The 24311-nt window shown below is 40.5% G+C and overlaps 1 protein-coding gene across 4 annotated transcripts in view; it reads right to left on the reverse strand.

Annotated features, from left to right (window-relative positions):
* MAP3K7CL (MAP3K7 C-terminal like) overlaps nucleotides 1–24311 on the reverse strand; it is a 47435-nt gene that overhangs the window by 17234 nt on the left and 5890 nt on the right. For all 4 annotated transcript variants that reach the window (XM_043893105.1, XM_043893104.1, XM_043893102.1 and 1 more), the window contains exon 4: nucleotides 11614–11675. In XM_043893105.1, coding sequence (XP_043749040.1) covers nucleotides 11614–11675 — 62 coding nt within the window. The remainder of the gene's footprint in view (nucleotides 1–11613; nucleotides 11676–24311) is intronic.

The following is a 24311-nucleotide window of genomic DNA, read 5'->3' on the forward strand; positions in this document are numbered from 1 at the left end:
TGGAGAAGTGGCCCGATGCCTCCCACCTCCATGCATCTTCCAGTGTTATTCCAGGGCACCCTCAGGCCCAGGCCAGAGCTGAGACCCATGACAGGTCAGTGACCTGCCATGCACTGAAAGATAAGTCCCCTATAATTCCAAGAATCTTAAACTCTGCTTTAGAGAATATTTCGGTTGTCTGTTCAATCACCCCTTGATTTCTATTCCTGATGCCCAGAGGCATAAATGCAACTTGTAGAGAGGGGGAGCCCTACAAGAAAGGAATCCAATAAACTTACTTACAAAAAAATAGAGTCACAGAAATAGAAAAGAAACCTATGGTTACCAGGGGAGAATGGGGGGAGGAATAAATTGTGAGATTGGGATTAACGTACACACATCACTATACATAAAATAACAACTAATAAGGGCTTACTGTATAGCACAGGAAACACTATTCAGTAGCCTGTAAGGACTTTGTGGGAAAAGAATCTTAAAAAAATAAGACGCATGTGTATAATTGATTCACTTTGTTGTACACTTGAAACTAACACAATATTGTACATTAACTATACTCCAAGAAAAAAAAAAAAGAAAGGAATCCAAACTGAAGAAATGATGCTGGCCTGGAAATAATGCTTGCAAGAATTAACAAACCATAAGAAAGACCAAATCCCAAATAAAACAAGGCTTACAACATGTGCAGGCAAAGAGAACAAGGATTCCTGTCTGTGCATTTCTCCCATCCTTGAGGGGTAAAACGGCCAGCACACAAGTTGTTCTAACCACAACATGCTGACTTCTTTCTAGAATTTATTTTTAAAGAACTGGCTTTCCCTCAGTTCGCAATTCTAAGTTCTAATTAGCAGCATGATATTAAAAACATTACTTTGAGAAAAACTAGTTAATATTCTTTTAAAGAGGCTTGTAATCACCCTTTTCAATTATTTATAGAAAAATGTTGCAAAATATCTGAGAAAGTGTTAGTCGCTCAGTTGTGTCTGACTCTTTTGCGACCCCAAGGACTCTAGCCTGCCAGGCTCCTCTGTCCTTGAGATTCTCCAAGCAAGAATACTGGAGTGAGTTGCCATTCCCTTCTCCAGGGATATTCCCAACCCAGTGATCGAACCCGGGTCTTCCGCATTCTCTACCATCTGAGGCACCAGGGAAGCCGTATATCTGAGAAAGATGACTTAATTGTTATACAGGCTCTTCTGTCTAAACTTCTCTTCACAGTATTCTTAAATATGTAAGATATGTGTCTGACTAGGTTACAATCTCACTAATTTTATATTAGTAAATGAGAAATAATGAATTCCTTACTACTTGTGTCTCATTATATTCTTCAAGGACACTGATTTCTTTGGGTGTCATATTTAGCAGTCTCACGCAAGATATCAAAAAAAATTTGAGAAAGTTCTACAAAATTCTATAAAATCTGACTGATAAGATCACCCTTCCTATTTGTCATGAAGCCTTCTGAATAGAGATCTTCTAAAGGAAATAAAATTCAAACTAGATGTGGATGAAATTAACCTTTATGTGGAACATCTGTTGTGTTCTAATCTATGGAAGTTCATCCAATAATTCTATTATGTAGTATCTTTCCCCACTGCCCCATGAACACATTCACAGCATAAACCCAGCCTGTTGGAATCATTATGCTTTTTTATAGTGAAATAAATTGCAAAGTAGTGCCCAGGAGTATTACAGTACAACTCACTCCAGGAGATAAAGCCATCGCCAAAGGCATTCAGAACTCCTGGCTCCTCTAGTCCTAGAAATCACCACCCCCTTATCAATTTTCACCTGCTACACTGGCAAATGACCAGATGTAAGAGTAAGGATAATGAAAGCAATTTACTCTGGGTACCCTTGCCAAGTTGCTATTAAATCACCTGTGCCCTGTTAAAGGATTTGCCTACTGGAAAGCCCTAAGATTCAACGCATCCTATTTCCTGCCCTTATGAACACTCATAAACTATATTCAGCTCAGCCCATAAGCTGCCACATGGGGGTACCTGCACCATGAATTCAGCGTAGCCACCTATGAGACAGCCAGAAAATTCTAGGACTCCATGCTTGCATGCCGAAGAGGATACAGATGCAAGGAAAGGAAGAAATGGCCTTCGCTGCTATAGTTTAAAAGGAACACTGAAAATTACAGACAATAATTTTCTTAAGAGGCGAGAGGCCTGTTTTCCCCCTTGGCGTGCCAACACGAAATGCTTTTTTTTAAAGGGGGCAAGGTTTTCATGACTTCTTTTTTTATTGGCATTGTTTTTCTAAAAGCTTTTTTTATACTAATTTATTTTTTAACTTTGTGGCTGCATTGCCTGGCATGTAGAATCTTAGTTCCCTGACCAGGGATCAAAAGTGTGCCCCCTGCTTTGGAAGCAAGGAGTCTCAACTATTGGGCCACCAGAAAAGTCCCTAGATTCATTTTTAAATTGTTCAAATACAAGTGTCTTCTTGCTTTCTCATAACCTTAAGGAAAAAACCCAGCTAAGTCAGAACCAGGTAATCCATTGTACATTCTAAATGATTTTCTTCTATGTGAACCATTTAAAAAGTCTTTATTGAGTTTGTTGTGAGATTGCTTCTGTTTTATGTTTTGTTTTTTTGGCCACTAGGCATGTGGGATCTAGTTCCCTGACCAGGGATTGAATTTGCATCCCCTTACACTAGAAGGCGAAGTATTAACCACCAGGCCACCAGGGAAGTCCCTGTTGGCACTTTTTAACTGTGGGAAATTTGAAGATGTTTTTATGTACTGGTAGCGTGATCACTGCTAAAGGGACATGAGGAAAGGGAGCATTTCAAGATATATTCAATATCCTCACATGCTCTCAGCAGGCTGACCATGCTATATATCACAATATTTTCAAGACTGCCCACAATTAAGAAGTTTTTCTCAACTTTTAAAAAAGCCAAAAATACTTAGTGTTCGGTGTTTCAGGGACTAAAATGAGGCCAGGGTCACTTCAGTCTCCTGCCCCCTAAGAGCTCTGTCTTCACCCAGCCTGACTTGTAATTCAGCACCAATACACATTCTTCCAATTTGCATGAAAGCATTGAAGAGCAAAATAGATTTTTTTTTTTTTAAGCAAGGCAAGAAGTGATATTGCACAACCACCGCAATATTGTAAAATTGTCTTTTTAGTTGCCGGGGGCTGGTGGAGGCAAGTGCGAGTGAATGAGGAATTATTGGTTAATGGGAACAGAGTTTCAGTTTTGCAAGATGCAAATGTTCTGATGATTGATTGCACAATAATACAAATATACTTAACACTACTGAACTGTACCCTTAAAACTGATTAAGATGATAATATTTATGTTATGAGATTTTACCACAAGTTTTTAAAAAGTTAATGGAAAAAAAAATAAAGTATCGTTAGATCCTTCTGCTGGCCCCAGCCCATCTTCTAAGCATCGCTTGCAGGATTCCCCACCTGAGACTCACTTTGTTCACACCCTATCTTTCTCTCCTTCCCAAATTTCTCCCCAGGGAATTAAAATTTCCCAGCCCTTTATAACTTGAAACTGTGTGCCTCTAACCCACATGTTGCTGGGCAAACTGGAAGTGTCCTCTGGCCAGCAGGACCCACTGCCTCTGGAAAGGCATTTAACATCATTGGTCACTCACCCCAGTTCAGGAAACTAATCTAAGAGTTTTCTAAGCACATATTGTTCTCACCCCAGCAGGAATTTACCTGATATAAAAAATAGAACTACAGAGTAATGGGAAGTGTGGTCCAGCATGACGGAGCCCACTCTCACTGTTTCATGATGTAATGTGGGTTTGTGTGTGTGTGTCAAACCGTAAGGTCTTCACCAAAAGTGAGAGTCTCTCTTCACTTCTTATAAGCCCTCAAAATAGAGGACAATATTTAACCAACAGAGTTCACTGAATAAAGTGTTTGCCTGAGGAAATAGATTCCTAAAATTCAAGCACAGGAATCAGGTTTCCAATTTTAAAATGGAGCTACTAGTAGGCTTACGTCATGTGACATTTAAAACATTGGCACTCATGAATTAATCAGTCACACGTTGATTTAAGATACTATTTAGCATGTGCTCACACTAAAAAAAAAAAAAAAACTAAAAAATAATGTAAAAGAATGCCTGTAGTAACCAGATGAAAAACAGCTATTAATTTCTTGGAATAATAATTAACACATTTAAAAAAAATTTTAAGTATAGTTGATTTATAGCATTGTGTTTGTTTCAGATGTATACAGCAAAGTGATTTGGTTATATAAGTGTACATATATATATATATATATATATGTATTCTTTTTCAGATTCTTTTCCATTATAGGTTATTACAACATATTGAATATGTTTCTCTGTGCTATACAGTAAATTCTCATTTACCTATAACACTTTTCTTTTTTATTTCAGTTCTCTTTGCTTGATTTTGACTATTCTCCATCAAGAGATTTTCACACTTATATTCCCGTGCTAGGAGTGAACAAGCGATAAGTAAAGTCCATGTTGACAGTGAATTTCTTTTCGTTTCATGAAGAGAAATTTTCCTTTCTCCACAGTTACCCTAAATTCTCCCTTGGTTTGGATGCATTTATTGCACGTTCTTATTTAAAGAATGAAATATTGAATTTCAAAGAAAAGGAAGCCAAAGTTACCCTATTTGAGTTAGGGACTTTGGGAAGGTCACATACACACTGTTATATTCAAAATGGATAACCAACAAGTACTTATTGTATAGCACAGGGAACTCTGCTCAATGTTATGTGCCAGCCTGGATGAGAGGAGAGTTTGGGGGAGAATGGATACATGTGTATGTACGGCTGAGTCCCTTCGTTGTTCACCTGAAACTATCACAACACTGTCAATCAGTAATACCCCAATATAAAATAAAAGATTTACAATTTGAAAAAAAAAATCCCACGTATACAATCATTTGCAAAAAAGAAAAAATTTAAAAAAGAAAAGAAACTGAAAGCATAAAAGTATTCTTCAGGCCCTAGAGCACAAACTCTGCAAAACTGCAGAAACAACTTTTCCGATACACTCAGTATGTGGTATCTGGTCTATTCACAACACAGCCAGTTCTAAGAAGGTTAAATTAAGACCTTCCCTTGACAGTGTCTCAAGCCAACGTTGAAACACACTTTCCCAAGACACAGATTGGGGTTTGGATGAAGTCAGAGCCCAGGAGAAGGCACTTCCTCCTCACCCCCATCCCCTCCCTCATCCTGCCGCTGCCTAAGGATAGAGTCTGCAAGGGCTTTAAATTACACAGCAGTGTGAGTGAACCAGTACGATCTCTGGTATCCACCCCAATCATCAGGACCAGTTTAACAAGATGAAGTAAGAGAGAAACCACAGGCTCCTAGTCCAAGAATGCTGGCTTGAGCCACACCATCCCATCCATCGTTTTATAGCTAGCGCCTCCCGAAATGGACTCTGTCCTCTGGAAAGAGCCCCGTGGGAACGGACCAAGCCAAGCATCTCTCCGCAAGGGGCAAAGCCAGCTTAAGCATTTCCGTTTTCTGCTTGGCTTCTTCAAATACTACTGGCCCCATCCACTTAAAAAACGTAAGAATTTAATTTTCCTCTCCCAGCTTCCCACACAGAGGATATATTTAGAGAACTAAATATTCTACAGTTGCTGAGCAGACTTCTTATTTATTCCTTGATTCTCGGTGTTATCTTTATTTTGGGGGTAGCATGGGGGGTGTCTGGTTTAAATTTGTGTCTCATTTCAATGTCCCCAAATGAACAAGTGTAATTTGTTAAAACTAAATGGAAAACCACAGTCAGGACTAACTGCCATATTTGAAAACTCTTTTATCTCGGAATTGTAAATATTTTTCTTAATATTTTAAGAATTGACATTTCCATAGTATCTACATCATGGTCAAAGTCATCACTAAATAATAATTATACTGCCTATCTTATACATTATATAATATATTATATCATTTGTATATTATATTAAACACACAAAATTTTATATAATATTGCTATACATATATAATTTTACATTACACATATATAAAATTGTATTTATGTATAATATGACATTATATTATATATATAATATGGGAATGAAGGATCTTTAAGTCAATTCTATCAATATAAGCATTTATTAAAGGGACAGATAAGTTGAGTGTCCCAAATGTTTCTAAGAATGCATATCCCAAAAACTGGACTGCTCAAAAAATAATAATAATTAAAAAAAATAAAATAATAATTACAATAATATCATTGTAAAGCTCCAAGTTGTCTATATATGTTTTCTGTGTAGTCACAGCAGCCAAGAAAAAACAAGTTGTAATATACTTTTTAATACATGTGTGAGAGAGGAAATGGCAGAACTTTTTTTAGTGTTTTAGCTGGATGTTCAAGAGCAGTGTAGTAGAATCCTGGAATGCTCACCCTCCATTTTATACCATCTTTGTTTCCCAGACAGCAAGTGATACACTGATGCAAGACCTAAAAGAAGTTTCAGGAGAGACTGCTAGGATAACAAGACACTATAGTATACAACCAAGGCTAAGAAATTGGTTATTTGTGGAGGTGACATCAGTTTCTGGACTTACCAAACTCTGCCTGAGAAAAAAGCAAGCTCAATGTGTACCGCAGAGACACCTGTTACTGCCTTCTCAGATTAGATGGGAGGACTTTAGAAGGGACTGAAGCTATTGCTCAATTTGGTTTGAAAAAAAAAAAAAGTCATTGTTTTCCAAATATCTTAAAGAAGAGGGCATCTCCATTCCTAATTCAAAAATCCAAAGAGATGCTTCTCTCATTTCATTTTACACATATAAAGATACTAGTACTTCAATAGTTCATTCAATAAACAATTTCACTAAAGCAGGAAATTAACATTGAGCAATTATTTTGCCAAGCACTGTGCTATATCTATTCGTCATCTCATTTAATTTGCACAATGATATGAGATATTGTCTCTACTTTGCAGTCAAAAAAGTGAGGTTTGGGACTTCCCTGGCAGTCCAGTAGTTAAGACCTTGGGGCTTCCAATGCAGGGGGCGTGGGTTCAATCCCTGGTTAGGGAACTAAGATCCCACATGTCCCATGGCATGGCCAAAAATAGAGAAAGAAACTGAAAAAAAAGTGAGATTTACAGAAAGGAAATAACATGTCCCAAATTACAAAACTAGTAGATGGGGAGCTATGATCCAAATTCAGGTCAGCCCGACGCCACTGTGCATATCCTAATCGCTGTCACTCCCCTTACCAAGTTTATTACAATCTAGTTGTTGGCATGTCCTCCACCTGATTATAAAAGCATAATCTTCCCAGGGTAATAAAGATCACAAAGCTTAGCTTTTGGATCTTCCATAGGTCAAACTACAATCTCCAAAACATAACCATGTGGTTATTTTTTACTAATAAGACAAATTTGGTTCTGACCAGACCCTGGGACTGTTAAAGGATTGTGCCATCCTTCAGAAAAGAGAGGGAGGTCAGTCACGACCTCTTCCTCAAATAAAAGGAAACGGAGGCCTAAAGAAAAGTCCTGTTTTTCATTCATTCTTACAAGTGGATATAGAGTTGAACCTCCTTTCTTTTGACAGTATGGTCTAAACTAGCTCTGCCTAAACACTGCCCCTAATGGACATGAAGAATTTAGAAACGAAGTTCCAGGAAAGGAATCCACACAAAATAGAACCAACCTACCATCTGCCACTGGGCTGAGGCCTATATAGAGTTGCTCATTTTAACACCTACCTTACCCCCAAGGTCTCTTGCCCAACATTTCGCATTAATAGAGACATCAAGAGAAATGTTTGTCACTGCTATTCTTGCCCAAGGCTTTTTTTGGCTTCTGTGAAAATAGAAGCACCATGAATTACATGCTCAAACATGTCCAGATTCTTGGCAAAGCAACTGAAAAATCTTGGGGGTCAAATTGGTGGTAGAGTAACTACCAAATACTTTATAGCTGCATTTTATAAACCATGAAAGAGTGTGTAATGGACATCCGAAAGTCAGAACAGATTTTACAAGTCTGTCCTATAACCACAGTATAGCAACCTCACAAATCAAACATTCTCCACATATCAATGTAATTTAAGCAGCCCATAGGTTCCGCCACAGTTGAAAAGAAAAAAAATGTTACCTAGATTCAGAATCAGAGATCTAGTCAGAAATAGCAAATTTATGTAGACCAAAATTTGACTCACATGTTTCATCCTTAAAGCGGAGACATAATAGCTTGCACAAATGTTGCAAGGATCAAATGAGATAATTTGTGGGGAAACACCCCTTGTCCAAGTAACACTCAATATGCATGGGTGGGATTTAAATGTGAGGGTATGCAGAGAGTAGGGCTAGCAATCATCAACTAGCATCAATTATTTTTCATATTTATAAGGCTCTAGGGCTTCTCTGGTGGCTCAGATAATAAAGAATCTGCCTTCAGTACAGAAGGCCTGGGTTAGATCGCTAGGTTGGGAAGATCCCCTGAAGACGGGAAATGCTATCTGCTTCAGTGTTGTTGCCTGGAGAATTCCATGGACAGAGGAGCCCGGCAGTTTACAGTCCATAGCGTCACAAAGAGTCAGAAACTTTAACTTACACTTTTTCGGAGATAAGTAAGAATCAGTTCATCCTCAAGCAAACGGTTACAACCACAAAGCACTTCATATACCTCTGTAACCTAACTTTTATTCTTCTGTAGAGGATTATGATGGTCGGTAAAATTCCAAGAGCCATTATTATGTGATGAAAGCACAAGGAACTGACTGTAAAGACAGCCTACTCCACAGAATCGATGGTTCCTTCCATACATAAAGCATTTTTATTGCTTTCAATATAGAGACTTTATGCTGCAGAGTGGCTTAAATTTATATGCTTATGCTAAGCATGGAAATAAGAATCTGCTTTTAGATATAGCTTTGTGTTATCTTTCCCCTCTCAATCCCTACCTTCTTATATTTTAGTCACTCATACCCTAGAGTATACAATAAAGGTAACAGACAACAGTCTTAGAGGCAAACCTAACCAAATGGCTTGACTAATGGTAAATGTTTATAACAAAATGTTATAACAAACTCAATCAGATCCTTCACCCAAAAAACAAGCCCTCACTTAAATGTTTTCAGCTGTACTGCTGGAAACGTTCTCTCTAGTCATGAAGTGGTAAAACAATACTATAGGGACTTCCCTGATGGTCCAGTAGTTAAGACTTTGCCTTCCAATGCAGGTCATGTGGGTTTGAACCCTGGTCAGGGAGCTAAGATCTTGCATGCCTCATGGCCAAAGAAACAAAATATAAAACAGAAGCAATATTATAATAAATCCAGTAAAGACTTTTAAAATGTTCCACATCAAAAACTCTTAAAAAAAAAAAAAAAGAAAAAGAATGCTATATTTTAGGGTGGGAAAGTTGGGGGTATCATAACCCCTGAAGCAGAAATCAGCCTCCCAACTGACTAATTCATTAAGGCTCAATGAAGATGAAATAATCTCACTGGATTAAATAACTAAATAGACTTAATTTCTAATACATGTCAATGGGATTAAAGCTATAAAATTCAAATGCATCTTGCAATACTTTAACAGAAGAATTATCTGGATAACTTCCAGAGGTGCTATGAATCCTGTGAAGAATGATCCACGAGTCAGGGAAGACCATTAATGTTCCCAAAGGAAAAAAAATTGTCGATACAAAAAAGTAGAATTCACGATCCACACTATTGATGGGTGAATAAGAATCTGAACACACATTCACTTTTATTTTCAAAACATGTTAACTCCTTAATTTCAGCTGTCTCCTATGATAATAAAATAGCTTTGAGGTAACAGTAAAATAAAGGAGAAAAGTTGTGACTGGGAAAAAAAATAGAGTTATTATTTTGCAATCCCAACTACACCAGGAGTAGCACATACATAGGCCTCCGGAAGGACAGAGCCTAAGCAAGGGAGGTTGTATGTCATGTGAGCAAGCCAGACTGGAAAGCAGAGGAACGGCTGAGTTGTCCTCCACGATGAGAAGAGAGGTTGGGGGTGTGGTTATATCTCAGGAATCAGGAGAGCTGGGATGAAGACCCCACACGGGGATGGGAGAGGAAGGAGGCACTGTAGGTCACAGCTGCAGAAGACATTTTAGAGGAGAAAGGAGCTGTCTTTTGACAGCTCTGTGGTCATAACCTCCCAACTCCTGGACCACCTTCAGTAATCTCCACATCATTGATATGGCTCTGTTGGCAGGCTTCCTATCGGAGGGCTGGGATGATGCCCAGGACTGTGCAGAGATGAGGTAAGGGCTCCTCCAGGAGGTCTGATCACACCTGATGTTGACCCATGTTGGGTCAACACTTGTTGGGTCAGCACCACGTCTAGTCAACATATACCAACGTTGGGTACATTTTCAGGGGACCACCCCAGCAGTGGAGCACCACTCTTCAGACCCAACCTAGGTGCTTCCAGATTACAAAAAAAGGACCCTATCTCGGGTTGCACAGGGCTCATTCTTGGTTCTTCCCACCTCTGTCAAGGGCTGTTCTGGTCCAGGAGTCCCAAATTCAAAAGATAATAGGATACCAGGGACATCCACACGTGGGAAAACTACCCAGTATAAGTCAAGAAGAAACATCAGCTGGGAACTAACTGGAGGTGGTAGACCCCCTCCCCCCGTGAAAGATTTCAGAATTGGTATTTAGAGAAAAAAAGTGGTGACTAAACAAATATCTGTAATGGGATTCAAGACCCCTACTAGACTGGTCTAAATGTGACTGCAAAGTGAAGTACTCAAGAGAACATCTGACCCAAGGCCAGTATCCAGTATTTTCAGCAGAACCTCTTCCTAAAGTCATCTTTCTGAAATCATTATACATCATCTGAAGAAAATTAATGTGTCATAAATTAGCTCCTTCCAAATAATTCTGCTGTATTAAAACAGGATATCTTTGATAGATCATTCATAAATTATGCATACAAAATATCAGGGTGGCCAAAAAGTTCATTAGGGTTTTCCCTAAGTACATATTCAGAAGATTTAACTTAAAATAATTACATTCTATTAAGAATTCTCAGAGAACTGGGGAGGGGATAAGAGTGGAGTAGAGAAAGGAAGATTATTCTGACTCTTGCCACACATGGCAAGTCTCCCTTATAGTTTATCACTAAATCACCAACCCACCATGGGCCAAAACTGCAATGGCCCAGAAACATCCACAGGCAAGGAGAACAGGGACCAGACCATCCCCACGCTCCAAAACTCCTTCAAAGGAGGAGCTTGCTATAACAACTTAGGGGGTGGGAAAGGGTGGGAGGTGAGAGGGAGGTTCGCGAGGGAGGGGACATATGTACACCTATGGCTAACTCATGCTGATATATGGCCGAAATGAAACCAACATTGTAAAGCAATTATCATTCAGTTCAAATAAATAATTTTTTTTTAATGTAGGAACTTGTTTATACCCTGAGTTCTTAATATTCTTATGTGATAGCCAGATAAACAGACAGGGACATTACCTGAGAGTTCATGACCATGGAGTCCTAGAAATTAAGACGTTGATGATGTGAAATCTCCACTCTGTCTACAAATCAGTCTTTCCCAATTAGATGACTTTTCCATTCACTGTATTTTATGAAACTAAAGAGGAAAAGTGAAAGACTCTATAGAAAAACGCTTACCTGTAGTTGCTGCTCTAATTCTGGAAAGGCCAGAGGAATGGCATCTTCCGGTGGTGTATCATCTAAAACATGAAAATAAAAATTCTTCACCATGAGAGCCCTTTCTCTGGGGAGAGTTGTCCTGCTCTTGCCATCTTTGGACCTGTATACATCAGTTAGGGACAGAAAGAATGCAGAAGGCAATTTTGCTCATTTTTGGTACACTGTGCTCTCTCTGTCCCAAAATTTTGCAAGCAGAATCGTTAAATGCTCAGTCTGGTAGTTCCCCAGTGAAGAAACACTGCTTGTCTTTCAACGTTAGCCAAAACCAAAAAATATGATATGCAGGAAAGTGCTTTATTTAACAAGGTGATAATGAGGTGGCCAGGACAACCTCAATAGAACAGAAGAACGTGTGAGTGAAAAAGAGAAGTGTTACTCTTCTGCCCTGAAAGACTCCAAGGGCGGCCAGCTTTGATGGGTTTGCCCTCCGCCCTTACCACAAACCACCACTGCCAGGCAGGTGACCAGAGCTCCGTCGTCTAGGTTACAGGCGGCCACCCAATCAGGGCGTTTCTTCCCAGAGCAGCAATGCCAACCTGACGTCCAACCCGCTGCCCTGATGCAGGAGAGCCCGCAGCTCTGTCCTCAGCTGCCCTCCCTGGCTGGCAGCAATAGCAGGTGTTGGGACCTCCCCAGTGGCCCCGTGCTGAGAATCCACCTCCCAACGCAGGGGACGTGGGTTCAAACCCTGGTCAAACCCCACATGCCAAAGGGGACAACTAAGCCCATGACACAATGAGGAAGCCCACATTTCTAGCACAACCAGAGAAAACCCAAGCGCCCCAAGGAAGACTCAGTACAGCCAAAAACTAAAATAGGCAGGTGCTGCTGGATCAAAAGAAGCGGTCCACAGAAGCATCAGAGGAAACCTGAGAGGTTTACCCCAATCTCTTCAAGAATCTGCTGCTGCTATCCTTGCCATAGCAATAAGGCTGACCTCCTTAGACAAAAAGACTATGGGAATTGTACTAAGGCAATCACTGGGCAAGAGGACAGGTTTTCTACAGCAGAATTTCTGAAAGAATTCATGCCAGTTGCATTCACATGGTAAGAAAAGCTGTGCATATAGTCAGAAGAAAGTGCTTCTCAAGAACAATATGATCTTGAAATAGAGCATTTTGACGCTCACTAGGAAGTTTAAAAGAGTTATGGGATCTAGAGTAGTGAGTAGCTGCTGGTGTTCATTCTATTATTCTGTACAGATAAAGACAGAACTATGGGGGACTTCCCTGGCAGTCCAGTGGCTAAGACTCCAAGCTTCCAATGCAGGGGGTGCAGGTTCAATTCCTTGTCAGAGAACTAAGATCCCACAAGCCTCAAGGTGTGGACAAAAATAATTAATACATAAAATATAAACGAACAAAAAATGAGAAAATTCGGAACAGAAAAATATATTTTTTAAAAAAGATAGAAGTGTAGTGGTTCCAGATGAGCCTTAACAAAGCAATTTTAGCATTAATAAAGACTGTCTTTAGAGATTTTTTTTTTTTTAAAAAGAACATACTTCTGACCTTTAGCCATGGTATGAAAGGACAGCCCTCTCGTCAGCAGAACCTCTGTATCTCTGGCCCTGTGGGTCCACTCACCATTCATTTCCAGTCCTCTTGCTGCTGACCACACCTAACCCAGGTATGACTATGAGAATAAGATGAAATACAGGCTAAACGAATAACTGAAAAGCCAAAACTATTTTAAATTATAAGAAAGAAAGATCCTGGGGTTTTTTTTATGTTCTCACTACCATAACAAAATTCATTTATAAAAACTTTTGAAGTTCTATTTGAAACTCGAGAAGGGATATGGTCCATACACAATGCAGAAGGCAGCATCCTCTATCCACTTGTTGACAACACAATCAAATAAAACGCAGTAGACAAAGAGTGTGGGCTTCCCATGTAGCTCAGCTAGTAAAGAATCCAGCTGGATACTTGGGTTTGATCCCTGGATTGGGAGGATCCTCTGGAGAAGGGAAAGGGAAAGGCTACTCACTCTAGTATTCTGGCCAGGAGAATTCCATGGACTGTGTAGTCCAAGGCGTCACAAAGAGTCAGACGCAAAGAGTGACTTTCACTTTCTTCCAGACAAAGAGTTCCCAGTTTCTGAGGGATTACATTTCTTCCAAGGCACCAAAGATTATCACCAGAAAGATAATTCAAACAAGGACAGGATTCATCCCTGCCAAATGCCTCAAGAGCATCTGGTACATTTTAGCCAAGGGTAGTATAAACAACAACAGAAGTGTAACAATACCCCCACTTAAGAGTGGCCTCAGACAATAACAGTTCGGTCCCAATGGTGAATTCATCTGCGCCTGTACCTACCAGACAATGCCCCCAGGTCCACTGACGCTATGCAGCTTCAGAGAGCAAGTACAAATGCGGGGGGACCTTCTTCCCAAGACCCTCGCTGCAGGCTGGAGGGCCGTCTCACCATGAAATGAGGACAGTCAGCCCCCTGGTCCTTGGAATGGACTCTTCCTACTCAGAAGTGACAACTTCTGCCCAATATTTTGTGACTTTTTCAATCCATCTCAACATTTGCAAAGAACTGGACAAAAAACAGGATTTTTTTTTAAAAAAGAAATAGTCCTTGTTTCTATTGACTCTTTGGAGGTAGCCTTTATTATAAAACCTATAGTTTGTAAAACAGATTTTGGTTTAAGGTGCATTTAAATTTACTCCAGTAAAACATTCATAACTCAAAGAGGAAAGTGTTAGTCACTCAGTCATGTTCGGCTGTTTGCGATCCCACAGACTGTAGCCCACCAGGCTCCTCTGTCCATGGGATTCTCCAGGCAAGAACACTGGAGTGGGTTGCCATTCCCTTCTCCAGGGGATCTTCCCAACCCGGGGAGCGAACCCAGGCCTCCTGCACCTCAAGCAGATTCTTTACTCTCTGAGCCACCAGGGAAGCCCTGCAGAGAGATTAAACATCAGCAAGAACCCAAATCATGACTATTTCGGCTCATTGAGCTCAAGGCCAGCAACACTGTTTGGCATGGGTAAATGGGAACCAAAGTATTCTTCTTTGGCACCCCAACTAATAGTCATAGATGAGCAGGCACTTGTTAGGAGGAGAAACCACTCCTATGACATACTAGAGCAGACAGTGCATTCTAGAATTCTAAAAGACAACCCAGGAATGGAACTCAAGGCTTCCTGGGACTTAATCCACCTTGCTCCTGTGAAGTCACGCTCCTTCCTGCTTAACTATAAAAAGGGGAGAGGGGAATTATTCATCTTTATTACTATAATAAATAGCAAATATCTGGTGTGACTCAGGATTAATAAAGCCCATTATAAAAATCTTTCATTATTGATACACCATATATGATAGAAGCACATATATGGAACCAAGTTGACAATTTTGCAGACAAGAAAAGGCTTAAGATTGAGTCCTAGAGTTGGGGGAAAAAAAAAAAGTCTGATTGATTGACATAGAAATAAACACATAAAAAATATTTTAGAAAATAAAGGCAAGATTTTTGTTAAGGAATGGATCGGGCTGGATTAATCCAAGCAGGAAATGACAGCAGAAACAAGAAAAGCAAAGACAGATGTAAGGAATTGACCGTGTTTGAAAGCCAGTCCTGTATTTCAATGCCTGATGCCATCTGGTTTAGCTGGCATCCCTGCCAGCCAGAAATTTCAGGGCTTGCAAAGCTGCTTACAAAGCTGCTCCAAGTTGATGTGTGGTGTGTTTACTTTTAAACAGTGGCTGCCTTCTCTGACTGGTTTTAAAAATAGGCAAATATTCTAAAAGCAGAATAATGAATCACTGGATCGGGCCAAAATGAAAGAAGAAAAATGACTCAGGCAGACTAGCAGCACAGCTGTTCCACAAACATTTGGCCAAATCATTGTAAAACATTTTGACAGTGATATCAGATCGGAGTTCCTAAGTGCAGTTAGGTTTGTTTTGACAATTCCAGAAGCACAAAGTAGAGTGTACAGTAGCTATGTAAGACACCCCGTTGGCAAATTTGGCTTTTGTTAAAAAAAAAAAATAAAGGAGAGTAGCTGCTAGATATGTTTATAATGTGATAAAAATCAGAATGCAAGTACATCTTCTAAAATGTATTTATTTACCAAATATTTATTGAGTACCTATTACATTCAAGGCAGGGACTGAGCTTCTCTGCTCAACTGGTACATCACTTTATCACATTTTTAATGCACTGAGAAAATAATTCATAGGCTTCCTCTTCAAAATGGCACTATGGGCTTGATGGATCGAGCTAAATGTATCCCCAGGAATTTATAAAAGGATGAAAGATAAAGGAAAGAATGAAAGAGGCATTTTTTTTTTTTAATAAACAGATGTTCACTGCCTGTTTTGCAAACACAATGTGACTAAGTCAATGGTACTTAAGATAGAACTTTCTGATTGGTATCCCAACCATTATGACATACCATAGTACATTTTATGATGGGCTTGTCTAAGCATCTATTTAGCAGCTGTTGGATTGCTTCGGTGGTTATTCTGTTTCAGATTTCCTTAAATTGTCTACTCTGGGTTTCTCCATGAATGGAATAAGCAAGACCCATTGGGTCTGTAACCCAAATCCTCGCTGATATTTAGTAATTAGAGTTATGCGGCCAGAGCTCTCAGAGAATGCTGCAGCTGGAAGGGACTGGGCAATCATCTGGTCCCAGATTCTCAGAGCAGAGCTGGAGACAAAGGGCCCCAAGAAGGGAAAGGAGTCTCATAAGTGGCGTCACCCCGCCCAGGGCTCCTCTCCTCTGCCCTGCGCTTCTCCACCTTCTGCTCCGCAGTTTCCCATACATTTGTACTTCATGAGCCAGGAACACATTCCCCAAAACACTGGGAATCATGCCCTCGTGTGTGTGTTGTCTGTGTATCACTCAGCTGTGTCTGACTCTGTGACCCCGTGGACTGTAGCCCACCAGGCTCCTCTGGGGACCTTCCCAACCCAGGGATGGAACCCAGGCCTCCTCATTGTAGGCAGGTTCCTTATCATCTGAGCCACCATGGAAGCCCCATGACAACAATAACATTGGATAAATTGAGCTTTATAGACACACATAATCGTACACACACACTATGTTCTTATTTCCTTTGTTTAACATCAGTTAGGAAAACTTCATCAAAACCAAACCATGTCTATGAACCAGTGTTTGAGAACAACTGCTCTAGACAACATCTTGACTGGATTCTGGAGTCAACCATCTCCCCCTACCCCCCAACCCCTGTGTCCTCAATCCTACATACAACTAAGTCTATGTAGGCTTCCAAACTCTAAATCCTTGGTAAAACAAGTATAGCTTTCCACCCAGAGAAGATGACATCAGGAGAGGAAGAAGTCACGTTCAGAGAACATTCCCAAGCCTCACTCCACTCCCCAACCAAGAAGCTGAGAGACAGCTGGCATAGAATCCATTCAATGAGTCTACACGTCCGGCAGTCAGAGCCGGCTTCCTGGGAATGCACCCGCACAATCGCAATTGCCCTTCGCCCAGGCGGTTCACACTTGGCTTAATGATCTGGGTACGCTGTCTTGAAATTCTTAGTAATTTTTGAACAAAGAGCCCCAGAATTTTTGCACTGTGCCTCCACAAATTGTTGTCCTGCCTACAGGACAACCCCTGGTGCTGGTGCCCAGGAGACTATGTTTCAAGATATACCAGGGGCAAGTTGATACTAGAGAGGCAAGAGTTTGGGTGGTAGCCACAATGCAGAGGCTCATCCAGAACCTTTCCTGATTACTGTTTGCCTGTGAAGACTCCTAACCACTAAGGACACGGGTCAGGGCCACTTGGTATGATAGACAGACCTGCATTTGAATCTCGAGTTGGCCACTCTTTATGTGGTGAGAGTGGAAGATCAACATCTCTTGGAGATTCAGTTTTCTTCTCTGCAAGATGGGTGTGACATTCTCTGTCTCAGAAATTTATTAGTAAAGGAATTTATATGTCAATCATTTAGCCTAAAGCCTAGCACCTAGGAAATAATCAGTAGTAATAATGAATGCTTAATATAATCATCTTTTCACCATAAACTCAGCCAAAGTTGTAACGGTAGAGAAAGGGTATGTGTGTGTGTGTGTGTGTGTGTGTGTGTGTGTGTGTGTGTGTGCTGGCATGTGTGAGTATATGTATAATGGTAGGGATTAAGGGTATTATCTTCATCATCTGAATAATCCAAAGAGAACAGATAAGATCAAGATCACTGACTCTAATTACTGAATTAGAGTAATTCAGTACTCTATGTAATTTAACTCACCCTATTCCAATCCCAAAGAAAAGCAATGCCAAAGAATGCCAAACTACCACACCATTGCATTCATCTCACACACTAGTAAGGTAATGCTCAAAATTTTCCAAGCCAGGATTCAGCAAAACATGAACCGTGAACTTACAGATGTTCAAGCTGGTTTTAGAAAAGACAAAGGAACCAGAGATCAAATTGCCAACATCCACTGGATCATCGAAAAAGCAAGAGAGTTCCAGAAAAACATCTATTTCTGCTTTATTGACTATGCCAAAGCCTTGACTGTGTGGATCACAATAAACTGTGGAAAATTCTCAGAGATGCGGATACCAGACCACCTGACCTGCCTCTTAAGAAACCTATATGCAGGTCAGGAAGCAACAGTTAGAACTGGACATGGAACAACAGACTGGTTCCGTATAGGAAAAGGAGTACGTCAAGGCTGTATATTGTCACCCTGCTCATTTAACTTATATGCAGAGTACATCATGAGAAATGCTGGGCTGGAAGAAGCACAAGCTGGAATCAAGATTGCCAGGAGAAATATCAATAACCTCAGATATGCAGATGACACCACCCTTATGGCAGAAAGTGAAAGAACTAAAGAGCCTCTTGATGAAAGAGGAAAGTGAAAAAGTTTGCTTAAAGCTCAACATTCAGAAAACTAAGATCATGGCATCTGGTCCCATCACCTCATGGGAAATAGATGGGGAAACAGTGGAAACATTGTCAGAATTTATTTTGGGGGGCTCCAAAATCACTGCAGATGGTGATTGCAGCCATGAAATTAAAAGACACCTACTCCTTGGAAGGAAAGTTATGGCCAACCCAAATAGCATATTAAAAAGCAGAGACATTACTTTGCCAACAAAGGTCCATCTAGTCAAGGCTATGGTTTTTCTAGTGGTCATGTATAGATGTGAGAGTTGGACTGTGAAGATAGCTGAGTGCAGAAGAATTGATGTTTTTGAACTGTGGTGTTGGAGAAGATTCTTGAGAGTCCCTTGGACTGCAAGGAGATCCAACCAGTCCATCCTAAAGGAGATCAGTCCTGGGTGTTCATTGGAAGGACTGATGCTGAAGCTGAAACTCCAATACTTTGGCCACCTCATTCGAAGAGTTGACTCATTGGAAAAGACCCTGATGCTGGGAGGGATTGGGGGCAGGAGGAGAAGGGGATGACAGAGGATGAGATGGCTGGATGGCATCACCGACTCAATGGACATGAGCTTGAGTAAACTCCGGGAGTTGGTGATGGACAGGGAGGCCTGGCGTGCTGCGATTGATGGGGTCGCAAAGAGTCGGGCAAGACTGAACGACTGAACTGAACTGAACTGAACTGATGCCAAGTTAAAGATTTCCCTGTTGTGGCCATAACTTCAGGTCTTTAAGGTTTAATCTCTTCATTCAAATCTGAATTTTAAAAGGGTTTCTCTTTACTTCCATATCAAAGCAAACATTATATAAAATAATGTTTAAAAAAATTTTTAACTTAGACATGAAAAGTCTTTTGAGTACTTTCATTTGAAAGCTAAATAAAGATTCACATTATTTTTAGAAATAAATAAATGACATAGGGCGGCCAACTCACATTACTAATACATCAAGAACCTATTTTAAGATTTATAGATAGCGTGGTTCTTGTTAGAGCATCATATCATTTTGAAACACTTCATCCTTTTTTTAAACTTTGTTTTCTACCTATTAAACATTAGAGATGAGACTGCTTTAATACACATTGAATTTTCAGGGCCCATAAAATTAGGACTAGAGATATGGATATGGACAAAGGTATGATACCTTTGTATCATATTGGTATGATATTGGTATGATACCTAGTAGGTTGTCAATTAGTAAAAATCACCATGTTACCTTAACCAGTACCTAAAACTATCAGGCAAACAAGATCATATATCAAATAGACTGAGTGATATTTCTCTGCATGGAGAGACCTGATTAAGTTTAAACACAGATTTTATGTTTCTATGAAACACTCATCTAGTCACTATTACTGTAGCTATCATTTTGTGAAGCTTATTGATTTATCCTTTTGTAAGAATTTTTGGACTTATTTAACTTAGAAACAGGCTTCCGTGGTGGCTCAGACAGTAAAGCTTCTGTCTGCAATGCTGGAGACACAGGTTCGATCCCTGGGTCGGGAAGATCCCCTGGAGAAGGAAATGGCAACCCACTCCAGTACTCTTGCCTGAAAAATCCCATGGACAGAGGAGCCTGGTGGGCTACAGTCAGTGGGGTCGTAAAGAGTCGGACACAACTGAGTGACTTGACTTTCACTTTCAGCTTAGAAACATAGTCAGTCACTCAGAAACATGTGTTTCAGGAGCCCTTTGGAAATATATTTATTTCTCAGCACACCACTAAGTAAAATTTACCTCTCCCTTTCTTCTTTCCCACTCTATGAAAACGTATCAGAACTAACTTTCCTTCATCATTTCCCAGGACCACTAGGGAAGACATTTGCTGAAAGGAACATTCATTCTTTTATCACTCAGATCCCTTCTTTACTTGCTTGTGCTCAGTCGTGTCTGACTCCTTGCGACCCCATGGACTGTAACCGGCCAGGTTCCTCTGTCCATGGAATTTTCCAGCCAAGAATACCGGAGCGGTTTGCCATTTCCTCCTCCAGGGGATCTTCCCAACCCAGCGATTGAACCCTCGTCTCTTGCGTCTCCTGCATTGGCAGGCAAATGCTTTACCACTGTGCCACTTGGACCCTACCTCTAAATGGGTAATAAAGTAAAATTAACCCCAAGGGCCTGGCTTTGACTCCCTTCCCATTATTTATATCAGCTGCTTGATTAGAGTGTCTGTGTGCTAAGTCACGTCAGTCATGTCCAACTCTTTGAGACCCCATGAACTGTAGCCCGCTAGGCTCCTCTACATGGGATTCTCCATGGGAGTCCATGGGATTCTCCAGGCAAGAATACAGGAGTGGGTTGCCACGTTCTCCGGCAGGGGATCTTCCCGACCCAGGGATCAAACACGTGTCTCTTCTGTCTGCTGCATCAGCAGGTGATTTCTTTACTACTAGCGCCTCCACAAGTTATTTAACCTTCCTTAGCCAACATTTCCACTTCTGTAAAATGGGTATAATAACATCTTTTCAGTAGAGTTGTCACTTGAACTAAATTGATGAGATAGTACAAGCAAAAGCACCCAGGAACTCCATAAGCATTCATTTCCATTCTGATCTTTCCTTTACAGCCTTCAGCAACAGATTCCAACCAATAAATCCAGCTGTGTCTCAAAAACTCTTCCCCTGGTATCAGAAGAACGAACTCCAAGGGGTTATAGATATGGTATTATAGATTTTATAGTATTTATTAAGTTCTACTAGGGCTCCCTACTCTGTGCTCTATAGATCAGGGATCCCTAACACATGGGATCCAAAACGTCATGATCTGAGGTGGAACTACTATAATAATAACAGAAATAAAGTGTACAATAAATGTAATGTGCATGAATCACCCCAAAACCTACCCCTCCTTCCGTAGAAATATCGTCTTCCACGAAACGGTCCCTGGTGCCAAAAAGCTTGTGGACTGCTGCCGTAAAGGATATAAATACAGGAGATCATGCCCCCGCTTCTAAGAGCTTGAGTGGTTTTCAGCTGATTGTTGTCCGTTCATGCAGAGATGAACTCAAAGTAAGGTCAGAAGTGGGACAGAATGTGACTCAGGAAAATGCCCACGTCCTCAAATGCCACCCTTACCAAGCTGGCTGGTAGAATTCCCGTGGGAACTTGATCCTTAGGCTTCCTACTGATTCCCCCATGGATACGCACAAACACACCGAGAGAGATAAAAGCGTCAGTCTTGACGTTTACTTATTGCTTAGCTTCTGAATGAGGTTTTCCAGAGTCTTTCCTGAAAACAAGGATTGAAATGTGAAGGGAAGGGAGCACGGAAACTTTGGGACCCTGCGGAGGAAGAGAGAAACACCACCAAAAGGTACCACAGGTAGAAAAAGCCAAAGGAAGGAAACAGTGGCAAGAGGCACTTCACCTGTATCAGTTTTGCTGAGAGCTAGCTTTGCAGGTGTGAATCTTGCTTCTAAAGAGACATTCATATAATATGCGGTTAAACTGGAGTCAAGGATAGTTGTTTCAGCTACTCCACCTAATTCCCACTGCCATACAAAACACCCGATTGTGGGGAAAAAACAGTTTACATAAACAGAGTGAGTCTTGATTTTTTTAACTAAATGTCTTCTAATGAAATCATACCCAGATTTTTTTTTTTAAATGTTGAAAGCTATGAGCTTGGGCTTATATCTCTGACTCTAAATAGTAAGTATCTCTGACTATAATAATAAGAAATTTTTTTTTAAAGCCAAGGCCTAGATTTTTTCAACAGTGTGCCAGATTTTGGCTCCACTGAAGATAAGGAAAATTCTCAAGTAATTAACATCAAATCCTCAAGTCCATTAGACTCTAAATTCTAATTGGAGAAGGGCCAGGTTATTCTCCCTAATAACCTAAGAGATGTGATCCATATTTCTCTTCTGCACATTTTCTGTTGAGGAAAACTGACTCCGTGAAAGTCCCTGTTTAGAAAGTCAACTCTCGGAATTCGAAGTTTGGAGGCAATACAAGTTATATTATTGGTTTATTAAAGACAAGCATTGCTGGGAATTTCCTTGTAGTCCAGTGGTTAGGACTCCAAGCTTTCACTGTACAAGATCAAGGTTTGATCCCTGGTCTGGGAACTGAGATTCCTAGATCCTACAAAGCCACATAGCACAGTCAAATAAATAAATTAAAATTAAATTTTTTAAAGATTTTTTTTGATGTGGACCATTTTTAAAGTCTTTATTGAATTTGTTGCAGTATTGCTTCTGTTTTATGACTTAGGTTTTTTGGCCCAGAGCCATGTCAGATCTTAGCTCCCTGACCAGGGATTAAACCCGCACCTCCTGCATTAGAAGACAAAGTCTTAACCACTGGACTGCCAGGGACGTTCCAATAAAATATATTCTTTAAAAAAAAAGAAAAAAAGAAAGACAAGCCTTGCTGCCTCTGAGAGTTATGGTTAGCTAAATGTTACTTAATAAAGCATTCTAATGTTAGGCTAGAAATGGAGATTGTATTTTAAAAGGTATTTATTTTTTCCCCTAAAAATGCACTTCCTTTATTTAACTCCTTGGAGGTCCATAGTCTTTTTGGAGACTTGTGGCTCATTTTGCTATCAGTGATCAATTCCCCATCTCCAAGGCCAGTCTGTCACCAAGTCTTTCCAACCCTTCCTTCAAAATGTACTCTGAATTCAGTCATCCCATCCCATTCTCTAATCCAGGCTTTCACCACTTTATCTGTGTGCCATGGTAAGAAGCCTCTTCCATTCTCTCATATCCTCACATTCCAGGCTATTTCAACTGAACACTTACCATTTTCATCATATTACTCCCTTGCTCAAGAATTCTTGACACTCTGCTACTTCTGATCAAAACAAATTCTTTCATTGCACTCTGAAGATTGACTTGGTAATGCTAATTTATTGCTATCTAAAACAAAGCGAGCGGCTGAACTGAACTGCAATCAAACTTTCTACACAAGACCCCAGCAAAACGCCCAGCTCAGAGAGGGGCTTAGTAAATGTCAGGTTACTCTTCCACAGTTCAGACCTCTGCTCCAGTTGAAGAAAGTTTAAGAATTTCCTGAACAAATTGTGCTCTTCCTGACTTAGGTTTTGCTCATGATTTCTGTCTGAAGGAGAAAAGAAGAATTGTTAAAAGATGTGTTGTTATTGTTGTTTAGTCACTAAGTCATGTCCGACTCTTTGCACCCCCCTGGACTATAGCCTACTAGACTCCTCTGCCCCTGGGATTCTCCTAGGGAAGAACCTGGAGTGGGTTGCCATTTCCTTCTCCAGGGGATCTTCCCCACTCAGGGATCAAATCCACATCTTCTGCATTGCAGGCGCATTCTTTACTGCTAAGCCACCAGGGAAGCCCCAGAAGATGTGTAGCTTCCTTTTTTAACACCTGGTTTCCAGAAATGGCATCTTTCCTACACTCTCTTTCTATACCCGACCTGCCTTCAAGCCCAGGATGATTATCACATCACACAGCTATACCGATCTGCTCTGGGTGACAGATTTTTTCCCAAATCTCTCTGCCTTTTAAAACCCATAGGAGATCTTACTGTACTTCTCTGTTGCAGAGCCCACCAGACTTTGACAGAGAGCTAGAAATACAGAAACTAAGTAAAACTCAGCTAATTAATAAGATCAGAGGCAGAGACACCCACAGTCCACCAAGTGGATAACGAGTTGCTAAGTAGTTGCAGCTCATTCATCCAATAAACCCTACCTTGACAAGAGGCAGAAGTGTGAGATGTAGGGGAACACAAAGCTGCCTCGTGGTTTACACTTTGCTTAATACTCCAGAATCAGTCATCACAAACA

The sequence above is a fragment of the Cervus elaphus genome, chromosome 31, assembly GCF_910594005.1.
Source record: "Cervus elaphus chromosome 31, mCerEla1.1, whole genome shotgun sequence".
Classification (NCBI taxonomy): Eukaryota; Metazoa; Chordata; class Mammalia; order Artiodactyla; family Cervidae; genus Cervus; species Cervus elaphus.